General features: G+C 48.0%; 1 protein-coding gene across 7 annotated transcripts in view; it reads left to right on the top strand.

The window, feature by feature from the left end:
* The window catches only part of VGLL4 (vestigial like family member 4), a 156,502-nt gene that overhangs the window by 98,767 nt on the left and 37,177 nt on the right, over positions 1–20,558 (top strand). Inside the window, exons 1-2 of one of the 7 annotated variants that reach the window (XM_010817922.4) lie at positions 6,448–10,366; positions 11,119–11,313. In XM_010817922.4, coding sequence (XP_010816224.2) covers positions 10,183–10,366; positions 11,119–11,313 — 379 coding nt within the window. In that variant the 5' untranslated portion in view covers positions 6,448–10,182. 7 annotated transcript variants of the gene reach the window in all.

Here is a 20,558-nt window from a genome sequence, read left to right as displayed (position 1 = left end):
CTATATACATTTAGAACATTTCTGTATCAAGTTTTCTACATATAGATAGGTAGATGGAAGGAAGGTCTGTGGCACTTTCAAAGACTCCAGAACCAAATGTCTTTCACCCTCAACCGTAATAGATAAGCAGCTCGGTGTCCTCTGGTCTTCTTGTCGGGGGTCAGATCAGATAGACTGCCTCGGAGGCCTAATTACAGGGTAAGAGAACTGCGCTGTCAGAGGTCAGGGGCCGCCCCTCTGTCCTGAGGTGGCCTTTGAAAAGCAGTCTGGGGCAAAAGAAGAAGCCTCTGGCAACTGGGGAATTTTTGGAGAGAGAAACCTTTGGAAGGCAGCAGCTGATTCTTTATAAATTATCTTACTGTTTTTTTTCTTAATGTATGCATATCGCAAGACTGAAATGAGATGCCTTAAAAGGCGGATCCTGGCAAAGGTCTTTTGACCTCCCTCCTCTGACACCGGTTTCCCCCCGGGGCTGTTCTCAGCTGCACCCACAGCTGGCCCGAGGGTGATCCCCAAGGCCCTGTGGCCTCCATTTCGTCCTGGGGAGCCAGCCGGGAGAACTTACTCAGCTAGCTGAGACTGGTGTCTGCAGAGTGTCTCTAGTTCCCTTCCCTGCCCCTCTCAGTTCTCTCAACTTGGAGAGGTTTATGAATCGGACTCCCATCAGCAGAGCTTTTACGGAGCATCTCCGTCCCATTGGAAGGATGTCAGTAAACGCATTACGGGGGACATAGGCCGCAGATGGTGTACCCGTGCTCCTTACGGGAAAACCGAGGCACCGGTGAATGTCCCCTCACTAAGGTTCTGACTGCTGAAAAGGTCAATGGTTAAAAGAATTGGTAGAGAAGTACATCACAGTTTGAAAACAGGGTCTCCTGAAGATGGTTTTAAATGTTTGACCTGTGATCATTGGCTGGAGGAACCAGGATGGGCCTGAGTCTTGCTCTCTGGGCATTTCCTCACCAGACGCTTGAGCCTGGAGATGCTCGGTCCTTAGGTCTTCTCTTCCACCATTCACATCACTGTCCAAATACCCCTTAATTAGTTGAAACATTTGACTGATCAGAATACTGGTTGACCGTAGTATTGATCAGTTTTGAAAGTGGAAGAAGGACAAGTTGGAGATACAGGCCAGTGTGCTTGGAGACATCAGGGAGTGGGGGGAGTGGCGCTTAAATGACAGATTTTTAGGGTCCCCGGACAACCCTTTCATTTGGACTGGGTTAGGGCGTTGTGTTTTAAACAAGCATTTCAGGTGATTCTGATTCAGGACCACACTTAGAAAAACCTTGTACCACAGTGGAGGGTAAGAGCACCGGGATGGGAGGCGATAAGGGCGGTTTCCAGGGGTCAGTGAAAATACACTGAGAAGCACATCTGGTTTACGTAGGAGCGTGGTAGCTCATGAGCAGACTTAATCAAAAGCTAATTCACTCCCAGGTCTTCAGGAATACGTTTGTCACATGAAATCAGTTTCACCTGGTAAATATTCAGGATCAGCAACTTGGACAGAAAGCCCTGTGAAAGAGTATAATTCCTCTTTACGCAGAACCTATTTTTCACTCTTGACTAAAACAAAATCCCTTACTGCTTCAGCTTCCTAGACCCTTCCTCTTACTCCTTCCAGTGCCTTGACAGTGTCCCAGTTAATGATCCACGGTCTCAGTGAAGTACCCTGATAATATGGGGGTGAATGTGAACGCAAGGATTTGGATGTGGATGAGGTGGCTTCCCTTTCTCCATCTCAGATTATCGTTTCTGGATTTTGAGCACCTTTGGGAGTCAGGATAGGTTTAATGTGAGAATCTTTAGTGACTGTCCATCCAGTCGATGTCCAAGGAAGGTTGATGCATCAACCATTGAAGTTATTTGCTGAAATATCAAGTGCTTAAGTTAAATGAGTCATCGAAGTCTGCACATCCCAGAGTGAGTGCAAGAAAGAAAAGGCATGTCCATCAGGCCTTAGCTATCAAGGCAGCAGATGGGAACATCTCAATTACACGAGCTCACATCTGTCTGTCTGACTTGACTGGGTCTGTGCCACCGTATGCTGTGGAATTACCGATTCCGAAATCCCTGGAAAGCATGGTTGAAGTGAGATTGACAAAGAGCTAGACCCTCAAGGTTAATGGCACAGAGAGAACAAGAGGCATGGAGAACTCACAGTGAAATACAAATGTCAGTGGTTGCAAACCACTCATCCATTTAATTTGCTGCAGGTTAATATGGTCTAGTAGACCCCAAATGAAAATGTTTCAGTATTGCTTTATTCCTTCATTAGTCTAATTCCCATTGACCTTGTGTCAAGGCTGAAACAATTTAGAAGCATACTAGCATGGGCTCAGTCTTAATGACTGTTGTCAGCGTGGTTTTAAAGAAAATAGGTTGGCAAAACACATGTAGGTTCTTAAATCTATTAATAGTGTGACATTGTGTTTCTTTGTAAAACCATTAAAATCAGGCTCTGGGAGATGGCTTGAATTTCTGAAATGCCAGAATGTCTATGGTGAATATCACTGTTATTTATTTTTTAGGAGTCTGCTACCCGGGTGTTTCTGGTGTGTATTTAGCAATGGCTGGGGCCTCATTGTACATAGGCTGGCTTATCAAAAAGCAAGAGGGAAAGATAGTGGCTTTTAAGAGAGCATTTGTAATAAAAATTGCATACCTTATGAAAGAGGTTAGAGGAAGAGTCAGGCTTTTGTTCCTGTGCCTGAAGGATAAGTGTAAAAATAGATTTGAATAAATCTATCCACAGAATCGAAGGACACGTTTACACATCGCATATCTGGTAGGGGACTTGAGTGTAGAATGTAGAAAAAAACTCTTATACCTCAACAATACACAGACTGGTAACCCAGTTAAAAAAATGAATAGAGGATTTGGGGAGAGGGGAGGAGAGGGTGAGATGTATGGAGACAGTAACATGGAAACTTACATTACCATATGTAAAGTAGATAGCCAATGGGAATCTGCTGTATTAAAAAAAAAAAAGAGAGGATTTGAACAGATACTTCTCCAGAGATATGCAGATGGCCAATAGACACATGAGAAGATGCTCCACATCATGAGTCATTAGAAAACCGCAAGTTAAAACTACAGTGAGATACAACTTCATACCCACTAACATCAAACTGGGGGAGATGAAACCCTCCTGTGTCACTGGTAGGAATTTTAAATGGTGCAAACTCTTTAGAAAACAGTTTGGCAGTTCCCCAAATGTTACAGAGTTGCCATCTGACCCAGCAATTCAGTTCTGAGGTATACAGCCAAGAGGATTGAAAACAGGGCCTCATGAAAATCTGTCATCTTAACCAAAAAGCAGACTCAGGCCAAGTGCCCATCCCCCGATGAATGGGTCACTAGAATGTGGCATATCCCATACGATGAAATATTATTTGGAGGTAAAAACGAACGTATTGGCATATATTACAGCATGGATGAACCCGGGAAACGTTATGCTGAGTGAAAGGGAAAGAAGTCTTCGTATGTGATTTCAGTTCTAAGGAATATGTCCCAAATAGGCCAGTCTCTGGAGACAGGAAGGAGGTGAATGGTTGCCAGAGGGTGGAGGGTGGGGGACAGCGTGGGGAGTGACTGCTAAGGGCTGTAAGTTTATTATTATTTTTCTGGTGGAGAAGTGGGGGGATGAACTATTTCCCTCCTCAGATTGTGGGGATGGTTGTACAACCCTATGAATACGCTAAAACGCATTAGAATCAGGCAGCGTTAAATGGGCATGACTTTTATGGTGTACGAATTATATCTCAACAAAGCTCTTGTAAGACTTGGAGATTTGGAGTGGAGAACGTTGTTCGTAACTGTTACTCTAGTCATTTGATTTTTAGCAAAGTTCTGTGGGTGGGCATTTGCTCACATGAAAACATTGTGCAAAGTACGGTTAGCTGGAATCTGAGCCTCGCCGGGACCCGTAGTCCATTGGCTGGGTGTCTGGCGCTCCGGGGACCTTGCGTGCTGAGCGTCATGCAGCTTTTCTCACGGAGCTGACAGTCGACTACAGTGCTTTCCTTAAATCACTACTAGCTATCTTAGAAGAAGCAAATTGGCCTCGTGCATGCTGCAAGTTAGACGATCCTCACAGAGAGTGAATGAATGGTGTGCATGTCGGGGTTCGGTGTTTGCAGCCTGGGGGAAAGTTGAGGAGGGGGTGGAATTCCAGATCAGCCAGGGCAGGTGCGCACACGGCCACGTGTCCGCGTGCAGGTGCTGCTTTCCGGCTCAAGCCTGGCCACTCTCGGCCCGTGGGGTGAAGTCCACCCTCTATTCTTGAGCATAGCCAGTTGAAAGAGGCTGCTCCAGGACCTGCATGCAGGGCTGTTCCCGTGGGGCCAGTCTGTTTGGAAGCAGGCAGAGGGAGGGCTCACCGGCCTGATGGGCAGCTGCCTGCGAAGCCAACCCCAATTTTTTACTCATGGTGATTGATTTTAGGGGGCTTTGGAGAGGCTGCCCCCCAACACCACCATCCATGGGCTTTCTTTTCTCCGCCTTGTCGCCTCCTGCGCTTTCACTGGGTCTCTTGTGCTCCAGAGGCTCAGTGGCACCATGCTGTTTCCCAGCGGCCTGTGCCCACTGGCAAACTCCTGCGCATCCTTCAAAACCCAGATGGTGCACGCTCGTCTCCATTAAGCCTCTCCAGAGTCCTGTGACCTAGGTCAAGTTGCCAAGCCACTTTTTGCTTCCATTTTGCTCTTCTGAAAGATGAGATTAATAGATTATTAACCTACTCTGTAGGAAATTAGAAAGATGGAATGAAATTCACATACATAAAGCTTTTGGAATCCCTCTTGCCCCGCTAAGTAAATATTTGCTCCTGAGTGGTTACCCATCCTCCTTATTACTAATCTCAGGCAGAGGGCGTGGCTGCCTCCTCTGCTTTCAGGGCATTAGCACGCATGCGTGTCGGTCACTAACAGTACATTCTAGGGGAAACTTGTAAATTCCCCCAAAAGTCTGCCATGTGGTCACAGCTGTACAGATAAGGTCGTTCCTGTGTTAAAGGGAGTGTATGTGTTGGGGGGTGATTCACAGTCACCTCTTTTAATAGTCACTCCATGGAGTCCGTCTGAGGAAGGAGATTAGGCTAAATGACTTAAGGGCCCCTGAAAGTATAAGCCCTTCCTTTCTTGTCCACAGCAGCATCTGTCTGTCTGTCCAGGTGCCAGACGTCGTAGAGGGAGCTGATGGGGTGAGCTGAGGGCACTGTTGTGGGTTCAGACATGGACCGGGTCACCCTACTTTTTCTCTGCTCCTGCCCAAGGGTCTCTAGCAAGTCTGGGGAGGGTGGGTGGCCCTTCGGCCTCAGCTCAGTGAGGGTCCTGCATCAAGTCCTGGGAAACCAGACTTCCTGCTGTGGCCAAGTCTCTCAGAACGAAGGTTTATTTCAGGACACACCTCAGGGCATAAGGAAGAACTGTTCAAATATAATTGTACAACGGCTTTAGACAACGTGCTTCTTCCACCGTCCTTGAACCTCGTTACACTGAACAGTTTTCATCTTTGGGCATGCAGACCTGATGCACACCACCTCCACCTGGTAGTCTGGGGGTTACCTCCTCCCCTGTCCCTGCAGCAAGAAAACGTTTGAATCTGTGTCCTTTGTCACATTTCTGCTTTGCATAACCCGCTCCCAGGTACCTGGCCCTTGGAAGGCCGCCTCCTGCCCTGGGGCCGGCTGGCCTGTGGCCGCCCGCTGTTTGCGCACCTGAGCTCAGCTGCCCCTTTGAAGTGCAGGGCAGGCCTTTCATCCCCCTTCATTTTTACTTAATGACAGCCTGGTCTTTGATCCACACCATTTTCTTTCTTTTTTTTGCTTCATAATGAGTCGCTTGGAGGTGAGGAGCGAAGGTCCGCCCCAAAAGGCCACAGCCTTTATGAGCACCATGGTTGTTTGACCTTCATATCTTGAGCAAACATGCCCGAGGGAGTCAGCCCTTCTCGGCCTCTCATTGATAAACTTCGCTCACCCGATAACTGACGTAAACTTGAAAGGAGAGGTGGTGGTGGAGAGGGAAGGAGAAGCAGAGGAAAATGTCCGTACACCCCCCCCACACATACACATTCGAAGCTGTCTCATTCAGGGGAGCCCCCTGCCCCTTTCACACTCAGCAGCATGTGGGCCTTTCAGGTTTTGGGAGCACAGTCAATTCTCCATGCTGTGGAATATATTTGTTCTCAGATTAACTTTTATGGCTCTTTAGATTATGATCTAACAGTCTCTTGGAACTTGGTGATACGAGAAGTTCTCCTTGGTTGGATATAATTTTTATAAGGATCTTATAAGATTTTACAAGGAAATCTGAAAGGTTTCTAGTTAATATGAAAATCTAGGGGACGAATGTGCAGTAGCCCCTGCAAAAAGCAACTCACAGATCCCCATATTCTTTGGTTTTGCTGCTGCTGCTGCTAAGTCGCTTCAGTCATGTTTGACTCTGTGCGATCCCGTAGACAGCAGCCCACCAGGCTCCTCCGACCCTGGGATTCTCCAGGCAAGAACATTGGTTTTGCTACATTTTTCTTAATATGAAATAGAAATATGTTTTGATATTAAGTACTCTTCTCTATGTATTAAATTAGCTGTGTGCCTCACCAGTAAATCTCCACAAAGTGTGTTCTAATGCTGTCTCAAGCTGGTCAGTCCACTTTCAGACTTCAGTTTCAATAGCCTCTTAGTTTTTGGTTGGGGCATGCAAACATCTTTTAGTAATAGCTTATGCAAACTGTAATTATTGAAATAAATTTATGTGTAAAAGGACTCCAAAATATACTGTGTACTGTGGAAAAAAACAACATAATTGTGTATTAGCTTGACATCAATTTAATGAATGATGGCATGTTATAATAAGATTGTTATATTTTAACATAGAACTTACATTTCATATGAGTTTGTTTTAAACCCCTGTTCCAAATTTTTCTTTTATAAATATGGATCGTTATTTGAGGTGTTTGATGTTTGTTCTTCATAAATCAGGTGATACCCACAAATAACTACTGAATGAATGTTGATTAATCGTGGATAATTGGACTCCCTTAGCATAGTCCCTGCCACTAAAATGATGGACATCAATATTATTTTATTTCAAGAAAACTTGGCATACTGGTTTTTTTCCTCCAACAATTAAAAATCACCTTACAGGAGTATTAAAAGTGCCCACTGACATAACAGAAATGTGGATATAGAAGATGAATTAGACTTTGTCAGACCAACCTGTGGAACTTAACGTATGGAGTTGTACTGACTTTTTTTTTTTTCCACTCATATATCCATAAGCCAGAAAACAGCATAGCTCTCTGGCTTTTTCACTTTTAGTTTCTCAACATATAAAGAAATCCAGATCAGCATGAGTGCTGGGGGAATGATTTAGGAACACGATGAGGGCAGCCTGTTTTGAAAGGACCAGGCGAAGGCACTAGTTAAAACACTGTCCAGTTCTCTGCTCTTCCCGTGAAATGTCCCTTGAACGGGCCTCCTCTTCCCCGTTGGGCGTGTGTGACTGTTGGAGCCCTCCACCCCCGTGTGCATGACTGCCCCGTCCCCTGGCTCAGGTGTGCCCATCGCGGCGTCATCAGACGCCCCTTGTCTGTGTCACCTCTTCCAGTGGCTCCCCCCCAAGTTGTCTGCCGTGAGATCTGAACTCTGCCCGTGCCCAGAGCCCTGTCCTATCTGACCCATTGATCTCCGTAGCCTTACCTCTTAACCAACAGATGAAACAAGCCCTTTCTTCTACTTAGATGGACCTCTCACACACAGGATACCATTCCCGCTTGCTGCCTTTATTCCCACAGCGTCCCCAGCTGGGATGCCCATTTCCATAGTTTCCAAGTGTCGAAATTCTACCTGTTTTTCGAATTCCACTCCTGAGTATATTAGAGCTAGAATTGATGTCTTCCTCATATGAAGTGTCCATAGCTTCTCAGTTTTTCTTTTTTACCTGTAATGAGTGTATTTTTATCTTCAAATTACTATTTGAAAACTTCTTCCATTTTACTTCCTAATATGGTGATTGTTGACAGAAACTTTGTAGCAAAAGTCCTCTGTGGTCCTCAGCAATTTGGGGGGGGTAACAGTTTTATTGAGATACGATTCGTATACCATACGCTTCATTCTTATCAAGAGCATCTCTTTTGTTTCTGCTTTTCTTCCTTACCTGTTATTTGTCTCCGTGACTTATCGCTCCTGTGAGAACTGCTGTTCCTTGAGGCAAAGACCAGATCTCAAACATCTTTGTGTTTCCCTTAGTGGGGCATAGTTCTTGCTCCGAACATAGCAGGCACAAAAGTTCTTTCAAAAGAACCATGTTTCTTCTTTTCTTCTGCCAGTTCTCAATCCCATACCTTCTTTAGGAGGGGCTGGATTCTAAACCGCTTTGCAATTAGAAGCTCCAATACTTGGGCCACTTTATGGGAAGAGCCAACTCACTGGAAAGACATGCTTGAAAGGTTGAGGGCAAGAGAATGGGGTAGCAGAGGATGAGACGTTGTGTTGGAGAGTCCCTTGGACTGCGAGGAGGTCCAGCCAGTCCATCCTAAAGGAAATCAGTCCTGGGTGTTCATTGGAAGGACTGACGTTGAAGCTGAAACTCCAATTCTTTGGCCACCTGATGCAAAGAACCGACTCATTGGAAAAGACCCTGATGCTGGGAAGGATTGAAGGCGGGAGGAAAAGGGGATGATAGAGGATGAGATGGATGGATGACATCACTGACTCAGTGGACATGACTTTGGGTAGACTCTGGGAGCTGGTGATGGACAGGGAGGCCTGGCGTGCTGCAGTGCATGGGGTCTCAGTGTCGGACACGACTGAGCGACTGGACTGAACTGAAGGAGACTGAGAATGACAGGATGTGTGGTGTGTTGTGGTGCTTCAGTTGTGTCCGACTCTTTGTGACCCGTGGACTGTAACCCGCCAGACTCCTTTGTCCATGGGGTTCTCCAGGCAAGAATACTGGAGTGGATTGCCATTTCCTTCTCCAGGGGATCTTCCCAAGGCAGGGATTCTCCTGCATCGGCAGGCAGGTTCTTGACCACTGAGCCACCTGGGAAACGTGACAGGATGCTCACGCCCATGTGACTATGAAAGGTTACTTTTTTTAGGATAGAGAAATTCTGTGAGCATCCCCCTAACCAAGTGGTGGAGCTTACTGTCACCTGGGGTGGGACACCGAGGCATCAGGTACCTCCCGTGTGAGGCCACATGCTGTGCTCACCTCCTCTCGTTTCCCTGCTGAAAACGTTCACCTTGAATCACGGAGAAGTCATCAGACCACCAGAAACTGTAGTGCAGCTCATTGGTCTGGATCCCCCGGAGGAGGAAATGGCAACCTGCTTCAGTATTGTTGCCTGGGAAGTCCCATGGACAGAGAGCCTGGAGGGAGACAGTCCATGGGATCGCAAGGATGGACATGACTGAGCACTCACACATGCATTTAAAGAAATCATTGACACAGAAGAGGAAGAAAGACAGAAAAAGTTGCTAGGAAATTAGAGACTCAGCAGCTGTCACCCAGTGTCTTGATTCTTGATTGAATCCTAGGTTCTGTCTACTTCATCCCCCCCTTTTCTGAGACAGTCCAGTTGGGGAAATGTGAATCTGGACTGGATATTAGATAACGATGTTATGTCAGCTTTAGCTTTCTTGGGTGTGATGATGGTTCTGTGTCTATGAGGGAGACTCTTCTCACTTTGAGAAGACAGTTGAAGTGCTTGCAGTATGGTGTCTGCAAGTTACCTTACAAATTATAGCAATTACAGTAAAAAAAAAAAAAAGCTGGATATGTGTAGACAGACAAAATGAATCAAGGTAAAGGGAATGGGATATTCACTTTTCATTAAAGTTTCCAGTAGCTTTAAAATTATTTTGACACAAAGAGTTGGAGAAAATAGAATTATGTCCTTGGGCACTTGGATCCTTGAGTGATAACGCTGACAAAGATCTTCCTTTAAACTGCTTATTTTACCGGTCTTCACGGGGATTGGGCGCTTAGATCACGTGGGTGCCTGAGTTCCCGTGCTGCGCTCATTCTCGGCATCGTGGAGTCTTTGAACTCTGTGTCCTGTTTTAATCCTTGGAAAATTCACTCTGGCTTCTGAACCCAGCCAGTGGAGCAACGATAAGGAATCCGGTGGATTGCCGCCTGTGTGTGGGCGGCAGAAGGGCTGTCTGAGATGCTGGACTTGGGGTGTCTGCCACACCCCAGTGACTTGCAGGCTTCCGCTGTGGCGGGGGTTCGGAGCTGGCGTGAGATCCCGTGTTGGGGTAGGCGGGCCCAGCCTGGCCTTCAGGAGTGTGTACGGCAGTCCGCGTGTGAATTCTGCATTGGTTCCTGGGAACCTCGTCGTCTTCCTTCAGGTCTGGATTATTTCTGGGAACGAGACTGTACCTGTTTGCCTCTCGAGAGACTATAGCAAACACGATGGTGTTGATCAAAATATCTGTAGTTTGGGAGCTTCCACCTGGCTGTCTTACAAGAGATGCTTCTGGGGCGGCAGGCCACGTTGGGGTTGGGCTTGGAAAGTGGGGGTGGCTGCACTGGTCACGAGGACTTCTGAGTGCATTCTCGGGAGTGGGCAAGGTGTCCAGAACCAGCGAAGGCATGGAGAGTATGCCTGGGGGGAGGGGCACTGGAGCCCCCGGGCGCTGTGCCAACTTTCCTGTGTGATTCTTGAGGCAGGCTGGGGCTGCTGTGTGGGTTCATGTCCTTTTAACACACGTGGCGGCAGTCCAGGCAGTCAGGTAGCTGCCCTGAGATGGCCCGCTGCCTCCCGGTGGTCAGGTGGGGCACCTCCCTGACCCATTTTCTGGGGCGCTGATCTACCATTTACTTGGCTGGACACGGCTCACCTGCTGACCTCTGGCCAACAGCGGGAGTGACGCTGGAGAAGTCCCCTTTCATCCTCTCTGTGGGAGTCGTAGCAAAGGGTGAAACTGAACAGGTGGCTGTTCTGGGGTGGAAACTTCCTGCAGATTTCCACTGATGCTCACTATGATCTGTCAGGGTAGCTGAGGACAGAGGTGCGAGAGAGGTGGAGAGACTTGGCCAAGATCACATCTGTTTACTTATTTATTTTTTAAGTGTTTATTTATTTCTTTGGGCACACCAGGTCCTTGGCTTCAGCACGCGGGAGCCTCGATCTTTGCTGTCACGCGGGGCCTTCAGTTGCAGCACGTGAACTCTTATTGTCTCACGTGGGATCCAGTTCCCCGACCAGGGACCGAACCCCAGCCCCCTTCATTTGGAGCGTGGAGTCTTAGCCACTGGACCACCGGGGAAGTCCCAAGATCACACCTTTTGAAAGGTTGCACTCCATTTATACTTACTTTAAAACAGGCCATCAGTTCTCATGCAAATTAAGTGGGAGAGGAACCTTCAAGTTTTCTTATAATTGAGTAGATTGCAAACTGATTTGGAAGAGTATTGATCTCAGGAGATAAAGTTTAAAATTTTTTTTGATTGATTGATTGATTTGGAGTATAATTGCTTTACAGTGTTGCCACACGGTTATTTTACGTGATGTAGAACCTGCTAGGTAAATGAACAGCAACATAGGAATGCAAATATAGCAATTTTTAAAAATTTACTTTAAAATATTTTCAGGGCTTCCCTGGTGGCTCAGACAGTAAAAGAATGCGTGCAATGCAGGAGATCCTGGGTCGGGATGGTCTCCTGGAGAAGGGAATGGCTACCTGCTCCAGTATTCTTGCCTGGAGAATTCCTTGGACAGAGGAGCCTGTTGGGCCACAGTCCATGGTCACAAAGAGTTGGATGTGACTGAGCGACTAACGCTATTTTCAATTAGTGCTTTTTTATTTGGGGGGTGGGCGTTGTTGCGGTGGTCTCTGTTGCTGGACACGGGCTTTCCCTAGTTGCAGCAAGTGGGCTGAGACTCTGCTGTGGTGCTCGTGCTTCTCGTGGTTTCTCCTGTTGCCGAGCACAGGCTCTGGGACACATGGGCTCAGTAGTTGAGGTGCATGGCTCAGTTGCCCTGCTGCACGTGGGATCTTCCTGGACCAGGGGTTGAACCCATGTCCCCTGGATTGGCAGGCAGATTCTCATCCCCTGTACCACCAGGGAAATCCCAGTTAGTGCTTTTTGATATCAGGTTGTTATTTCTCTTTACCTTATTAAAGCATCCGAGTGTGTATTTAGAATGGATATTTGGGAATTACAGAATTCTTGTCCTTTATGTGGGATTTTCTTTTTACCCCTCTCCTCTTGCCTTTGAAGAATGACAGATGTTTGAAACCACTGGAAGCTGTCTACACTGTCTGCCCTGGCGCGCCAACAGTCGGAGTGAGCCCCCACCCCACCCCCGGCCGCATCTCTGGGACCGTCCCCTATACTAGTGCTTTTCAGAGACAGCCTTGGTGTCCCCTTTGCAAATATTCTTGCTGAGACACAGCTCCGGCTGTGTCTGCACTTTTCCTGGTCACAAGCCAGGAAGTCCACTTGCTTTCTGCGCAGCCACCTGTCCCCTCCCCTCTCGGGCAGGTTCTAATCTGGAAGTGGCCTCGAGGAGCTACACTGCTTCACCTGACCAAGTCCCACTAGGTGAGGTCGGTTGGGATAGACCAAGTGGTGGAAGCGGTTCTGTCCCAGAGCTATTCTGTCTTTGCATCAGAGCCAGGTCTCAGCCCTGCCCTCACCTTCCCTGCTGCCTTGTCTTCTCTCCTCCTGCCCTCCTTACCTCAGTTAGCTGGGGCTCCTGGGTCAGGTACCCCAGACAGGGGGCTCACACAGAAGACAGCTGCTCTCTCAGTTTTGGAGGCCGGCCTTTGAGATCCGAGTGTCGGCAGGGTCGGTTGCACGCAAGGCCTCTCCTCTTGGCTTGTAGATGTCTGTCTTCACATTTATAAGGTCTTCCCTCTGTGTGTGTCTGTGTCCTCATCTCCTCTCATAAGGACATCAGTCGTGTTGTCTGGGTGCCCTCCCATATTACCGTCTCCATGTAAGTCGGATTCTGAGTACTGGGGTGTTAGGACTGCAACATACGAATCTTGGGGGCACGATTCAGCCATCAGGCCCCCCTTCCTGCCCACCGTCCCCTTCCACTCTCTTTCCTGCTTCCTGCCTTCAGTTGTCTTCCTCCCACTTCCTTTCCTTGACCTGTAAAGCATCCTGCACAGCTAGAAAGATCATGAAAGCTGAGAAATCTAAATGCCCGGTTTCTCCTTTCAGCCCTTCCATTAATTTGCTTTGTGACTTGAATTATTTACCCATTCTTCTGCCCACCCCCCTCCAGTCCCCATGCTGTGTGGCGTGTGGCACTGCATAGCATGCAGGATCCTAGTTCCCCAACCTTGTATCGAACCCATGCCTCCTGCAGTGGATGTGCAGGGTCTTAACCTCTGGGCCGCCAGGGAAGTCCATGTCCACCCATTCTTGAAACATTGATTTCCTTGGCTGTAGGATGTGAGCTGTGCTTCCTTCTTCTCTTCCCTTACAGGACTGTAGTCAGGAGAACCCAGAATAAAAGCTCAGATTTTTAAATGATTTTAAAATAGGATATGTACCGAAGTGGTTCGCCATTCCCTTAAGATACAAGAAGGTCCTGACAAAGTATCTTGCAGACATGTCTACAAGATTATTTGGAGTGCTTGGAATTCTAATGAAAACAGTGTGTGTTTCAACTCTGCAAGTTTTACAATGGTATTGTTACCCTTCGTTATATTATTAGCAGTCAGTCGTGCAGGTTGTGGGCTTAGTCGTTCCCACCCCTCCAACAGTCTCACTGAGCTCAACCGAGCTCAGTCAGGGGTCTGGCAGAGACCTCCGCCCACGCCCACGTCCTGACTGACTGGACAGGAGTGACCTTTAGCCGAGCTGTGGCCTCCAGACGTGTGATCGGGCTGCAGGGTCGGAGCCACGCGTCTCGAGTGACGGTGGGAAAGGCACTTTGGGGGACACCCCCGGTGGGGGGGGGTGGGGAGCGCGAGCTCCGTCCCTGGGTTGTAGAGTTGCATGCAGTCTCTGCACTGCATGCGGGCAGACGCTGCGTCACGTCTTTTATCTCCGCTGGCTCACCCGGGTTCCATCGTGTTGCCCAACAGCCCTCCGTTGCAGAGAGCAGTCAAGAATAGCCACAAGTTGAACTGTTGGAGAGCGGGTAGCTTCGCTGTCTCCTCCCCCGCTGCTGGGCCGTGAGACAAAGAAGTATTCTTTGAGAGAAAAGGCAGACGCCCCGCCTGCTGGGCCGTGGGGTGGGAGATGGGTTGTGACATGTGGGGCGTGCTTGTGTTATAAGGTGCCCCTTGCCAGCAGGGTGACGTCAGCTGGTCGCCGTGGGCTGTGGTCAGACGGGAGACGGAGCCCACTGCCGAGCCTGGGCGACCGGGCCGCGGTTTTTATACTTCTTTGATTTAGGTTCCGACACGATAAAAGAGATGAGGAGGAGAGGTGAACATAAAATCTCGGACACAGCCAAGATGTAAATTGTGGCAGAAAACTCTCGGTTCATGAAAAATCCTCAGAAGTTACCAGTAGGTGTTAGTTGCTCAGTCATGTCTGACTCTGCCACCCCAAGGACTGTATGTAGCCAGCCAGGCTCCTCTGTCCATGGAATTGTCCAGGCCGGAATACTGGAGCGGGAGGAGTTACAGGAGACTCCTTAAACACAGACACTGTCATTTCAGCCTTGCGCTGTCTGACTGGTCTCCACAAAGCCACAGTGAGCGCCATGAGTTTGATTAATCTCCCCTGAGTTACGCCACAGCCATCAGTGCTGCACAGTGCTGGTGAGGAGGAGGCGTGATGGGGAGCTGACCCGGTTTTGGTGCCTGCCCCCGCGTTGTCCTGGGGTCCGTTTACCTCTCTGAACCAGCCCAGTTGTCTCCTCCGTGCTGAAGGTCTGAGTCAGACTCAAGGCTGCGATTTGTGGACCAAACCACCTTTCTCCCAGGCCTCCGTTGACTAACAACAGCTTTCTTGTAGCGCCGAAATAAGGAAATGAAGCTGGACCACCGAGCCTGAGAAGGGTTCTTGGTTAACTAAACCCCCTTCAGCTGAGAGGTGAACTGTCAGGATCTCAGCTGCAGCTTTTCCTCCCCGCTCGTGTCCACTGTGCCCTGTAACAGTTGAGTGTTTCTCCATGCACCCCCTTTGGAAGATACATGTTATGGAGCAGAGATGAGAGCCAAAGGGGGGCCCTCAGGATGAGCTCATGGAACCACGGAATCTTACAAATGGAGGCTCAGGGGGCCTCCCAGAGGGTGCAGTGGTAAAGAGCCCGCCTGCCAACGCAGGAGGACCTGGGTTTGATCTCTGAGTTGGGAAGATTCCCTGGAGGAGGAAATGGCAACCCACTCCAGTATTCTTGCCTGGAGAATCCCCTGGACAGAGGAGCCTGGCTGCCTACAGTCCATGGGGTCGCAAAGAGTCGGACACGACTGAGCAGCTAAGCACACAACGGTAAAGAAACAGCCACTGTTGTGAGCGCCCTACAGCTAGGCTCTGTACTGGGCCTGGTCTAAGATGGACCATTGTGTCATGTCCCCCAAAGAAAGAAACAGTCCTCTTATCAAAAGATGCCAGCTGATGATGGACAAGTGTCAGTTTTATTATAGTGTAGGAAGTCGGGAGTCCTAGAAGCCTTTAGCCGTAGCAGGAACATGACTCAAAGCTGTGGATTCCTGGGGCTCATCTCTCTCCCTTGATCTCTCTTCCCTTCGTCCCCATTCTGACTTGGAAAGCAGGATTTTCTTCTAATATCTCACCAGAATCATTATATAGCACATCATAAAGCTAAATGGTTTTCTTTTTTCTTTCTCTCTGTGAAGCTTTTTTTTTTAAATTTGAAATTAGTATATGCTGACTCTTGTGAAATCTTGGGCCAAAATCCTTGCTCATCTTCAAAATTTGGAGAAATAATTAAGGAATACTTTTGATCCATTTGCTGAAACCACTATCATGACTGGAAACAAGAACTAATTTTTTTACCCATTAGGTATTGTTCTTCGGTAACAGATACCTGGATAAAATTATCTTCTATTTAACAGGCCAGATAACTGTTTGAGTTGAGCTCCTTTAGTTATAATTGTAACCTCTTAAAAAAAAAAAAGTTAAATTGACAGTTGTAGCTAAGCCAACTTAGAAACTTAAAATACCGGGTTCCTCAGACAGCTCAAATGCCCTTCTCTTGTTCGTTCTTGACAAAGAAAGATCATTTCTCCTTTTTCAAATTACCAAACCATTGTGAGATTTGGCATACCCATTAGCGCAAAAGAAAAAAGCCTTTTATACCCCAAGATAAGTTCCTTTTGGTGTGTATTCTTTTCCTTCCCTGCTTGTGGTCAGAGTCTGTATAAAAATTTCATCATCTGTTTTTTTCTAACGGCACTTCACACAGCCTTCGGCATGTAATAGACACTCAAACACGGTCTGATTAAAAGCTGAGCTGGAGCTTAATAGGATTCTGATGAACCCAAGTGCCTGCATAACCTCAGGCTCTTCTGCTTTGTTTTTGCTTTTTGCACTTGATAAATATTTAGAAAGTTATCTGACCGTGACATAGTAGAGAGATAGCTATAATAACAAGAGGTTTATTTTTATTTCAGGGACAATTAATGGATGCTTGTTCTTATTTAACAGTGAATTGTGGAGACAAGGATCTCGTAACAGTGGGATCTTCTTTCACCTACTTATAAATACAGCTTTAGGGGAATATAATTCACATTATCATACCATTCGCCCATTTAAAGCACACAAGACGGTGGATTTTAGTGTATTTACAGGGCTCTGCGGACTTCACCACTTTTAGGAACATTGTCTTATCATTCCCAAGAGAAACCCTGCCCGCCCCCAGCAGCCGTGTCCCACCCCCGACTTCTCCCAGCCCCCAGTCGACTGTCTTTTATTTATTTTAAAACGAATCTACTTTCTGTCTGCACACACTTGCCTGTTCTGGACGTTCCGCAAAATGGAACCAGACGATACGCAGCCTTTCGGGTTGGCTTCTTTCACTCGGGGTCCTGTTCTCTAGATTCTCCCGTGTTGTGGCGTGAATCAGCGCTTCCTTCCTTCTCACAGCTGAATAACGACATTCCATCCTGTGGATGGACCACGTTTTCAGTATCTGCTCAGCACTGGGTATGTGGGCTTGGGGCTGTGAAGAGTGAAGCTGCTGTGAACGACCCTGGGTGAGTTGTGTGTGATTATGTGTTTTCATTTCTCTCGTATCTCTCTACCTTGGAGGGGTTGCTGGATCTGTGGTTAACCGTTTGAGGAGCTGCCCCACGTGGTTTTTCCCAGCACCTGCACCATTTCGCATTCACATCGGGAAGACGCGAGGGTTCTAAGCCGTCCGCAGTCCGCAGCCTCGCGGGCACTTGTCCTCTGTCTTTTTAGCCCAGCCCCCCTGGTGGCTGTGAGCTGGTGTCTCACCGCGGTTGTGTTTTGTGTTTCCCTGACGGCTGGTTGGACTTCCAGGTGGCGCTAGTGGTAAAGAACCCGCCTGCCAATGCACGCAGACCTCAGAGACGCAGGTTCGATCCCTGGGTTGGGAAGGTCCCCTGGAGGAGGGCATGGCAACCCACTCCAGTATTCTTGCCTGGAGAATCCCAAGGAATGAGGAGCCTGGTGGGCTGCTGTCCATGGGGTCGCCCAGAGTCGGACACGACTGGAGCGACTGTCACGCACGACTGGTTATGTTGAAGATGTTTCCTCGTGCTTGCTTACTGGTCATTTGTAGACCTTCTTTGGAGAAAGTTCTATTCAGATCCTTTCCTGTATTTAATTTGGGTTATCTTTCTGTTACTGAATTTTAAGAGTTCTTCATATAAATATATACTCAAATTGATCTTTAAAAAATCCTTATTCTACTATTTTTTAATCTTTAACATATCCCCAAACTCTGTACCTGGCCATCCTGGCCTCATACACACATTGTCAGGATATCGTGACCCTCTGCTGTGTGGAACACGTTGTGGTCTGTGCTCCGAGGATAGGAAATGAATACAGTGTCCCTTACTTCAAGGGGCACAAAACCAAGTGGGAAGGGCCGTAGTGATAGATTTCTGTGTGTCAGGAAAAGAGGTGACTTTCAGATCGAGGAATCGAGGAAGGCAGCCTGAAGGAGGTGGCATTTTTAGTTGGCCTTATGTATTGGATTCAATACCAGAAGATTAGGGGGAGAACCCGGGTAAAGATCGTGAGTTCTCCGTGTTATGTGGTGACTGGTTAACTTTTAGGGCTGAGATTTTTCAAAGCCTAGAAAGAGGAATGCTTGGGAATACACCTGGGAAGCATAGTTGGGACCAGATGTTGATTGTGTGCGCTGGAGCATCCTGGATTGTGTTTTGTCAGTGCCTGGAGAGCCCCTGGCTGTTGGGGTGAGGGTGGGGCCGTGTGGAAGGCTGAGTCTGCAGAAGGTGCAGGGGCCCTGGGGGTGGGGTCATGGAAGGCACCACTGCTGTGTCTCCCTCTTAGAGACTGACGCGTGCTTTAGAAAGTCAAGAAGGGACTCCTGGGAGAATTGTTTAATCTCATGGTTTCCAAACGTATTTGACCGTAGCTTCACTTTTTTTTTAAACCATGTAAGATCGGAGGTCCATACTTTGGGTTTTGACGTCTTAGTTCAGTATTTGACAACTAATTGGTAAAGGACCTGCCTGCCAGTGCGGGAGGTGTAAGAAGAGGGAGTTGGATTCCTGAGTCCAGACAATCCCCTGGAGGAGGAAACGGCCCCCTACCCACTCCAGTATTCTTGCCTGGAGAATCCCATGGACACAGGAGCCCGGCAGACTTCAGTCCATGGGGTCACAAAGAGTCAGACACAACTGAAGTGACTTCGCACACAACACAAGGTCTCAGTAAATGTTGGCTGGTTGGTTACCTAATAGATTAGAGGATTGTGGACCACAGAATTGGGTGTGAAGGAATGTGAGATGTTAGCTGGTCCACCCTCTGGTGGATGGAGGCCCAGAGTGGGGGAATGTTGGTCTGATTGGCAGCGGCCATGGCTCTTGCTACTGTTAACCCATCCATGTGTGACCTTGAGTGGGTCACACCTGTCACTCAGAGGAGTCCAGTGCTGACAGCAGGCACGTCCCCATCGTCTCTGGAGGATCCCCACAGGGAGCAGGACCACCCGTGCTTCCTTTGTGGGTCCTCTGCCCGCCAGTCCCCCCATCTCCAGTGTTGTCAAAAGACCCATTCCTGTGGACCAAGGCACACACCAGCGCCTCCGTTTGATGAACTTAAACGCAGACAAGCCCGAGAACTTGTACAAGGGTGGGAGTTGGGAGTGCAGCGGGAATGCAATTCTTACCCCAAGGGTTGTGCGTATCGCGTCACGGCGAAGGCTTGTGTGATGAGCGACTCCTCCTTTTTTTGGGAGCGACTCTTCCTTTGCTGCTTTGGTGGTAGTTCTCCATGGCAACTACTGTTGCCACACATCTGGCGTCTTAACAAAATGGCTCCCAAAGCCCAGGGGTCTACACGGAGTCCTCCTCAGCCCGCGTATCCTGCCCAGGACGTGGAGGAACACTGGGCGGAGCGCGCTGGCGCTCGGCCTTGTGGCTGAGGCTTTGTCTGCAGTTGCTGAGTTCCTGGGGGTCTTACCGGGGCTCCTCCAGAAGTTAGCCTTGCTGCTGATGCTCTGTGGAGGAGGGGCCGACTTAGGGTATTTTCTGGTTTATTGAGGTACAGATATCAGCAGTGCTGTTTGTTTAAACCAGAAATGACTTAACAGGAAGTGGAGGGTCAACCAAAATCCTGCTGAATTTCTGAGGGTAACCAGCCAGCCCAGGGCTTGTTTTTTTTTTGGTATTTTATTTGAGATGGAAAGTTCCAGTTTGCTTCGGGACCAGAACCCTTAAAAGAAATCCTGGCAGGAGGTGGCTTATGGGTGACCGTATGTTTGCTAGTTTATATCCTGCTGACTAAATTGGCAAAGTTTTTATTTTTCCTGGTCAACACGAAGAAGGTGTCTTGTGTTTTCTTAATTCCCCTCACTCCTTTCCCTAACGGGATCATGCTTGCCGTGTGTGTGGGGCGAGCGGCTTTTAGAACTGTCCACGCATCTGTGATGACACGAACATTAGTGTGGCAACAGAGGTTGCCTTTCTTAGGTTCCACAGGCCTTTATCCCAATATGACTCTCGCACGGTGACCCAAGTGGAAACAGAAATGGTCAGCCTGAGAGGCCAAATATCAGAAGCACAACAGAGGGGTTATTATTTGTGAGAATTTTAGGTAAACCCTCCCCCTCCCCCTTCCATGACTTAGAAAACTTGAAGTTTGCTCTTAAAAGTAACTATTACCTTTGATTATAAATGTTAGAAGGTACATAACCATTCTTATAATGAAAGGTTATGATTATTTTAATTCATAAGGAGGCCCAAAGTTAGCTCTTCGTTCAAAGCCTTTCTGAAACAGGAATGAAAAATACCCAAGATGCCGAATCAGATCGAAATGTGAACTCTGATGCGAGTGTCTGGCTTTGGAAATCTTTTGAGAACTGCACCCGTGCGTTAGCTTGTGACAGATTACACACGGAAACTTAGTGCTCATCATAATAATAGTGTTTGTAACATGCAGGTTTTCAGT

This window comes from Bos taurus, chromosome 22 (assembly GCF_002263795.3).
Source record: "Bos taurus isolate L1 Dominette 01449 registration number 42190680 breed Hereford chromosome 22, ARS-UCD2.0, whole genome shotgun sequence".
NCBI lineage: Eukaryota > Metazoa > Chordata > Mammalia > Artiodactyla > Bovidae > Bos > Bos taurus.
Note: the sequence above shows the minus strand (reverse complement) of the source record. Positions and strands in the feature narration are given on the sequence as shown.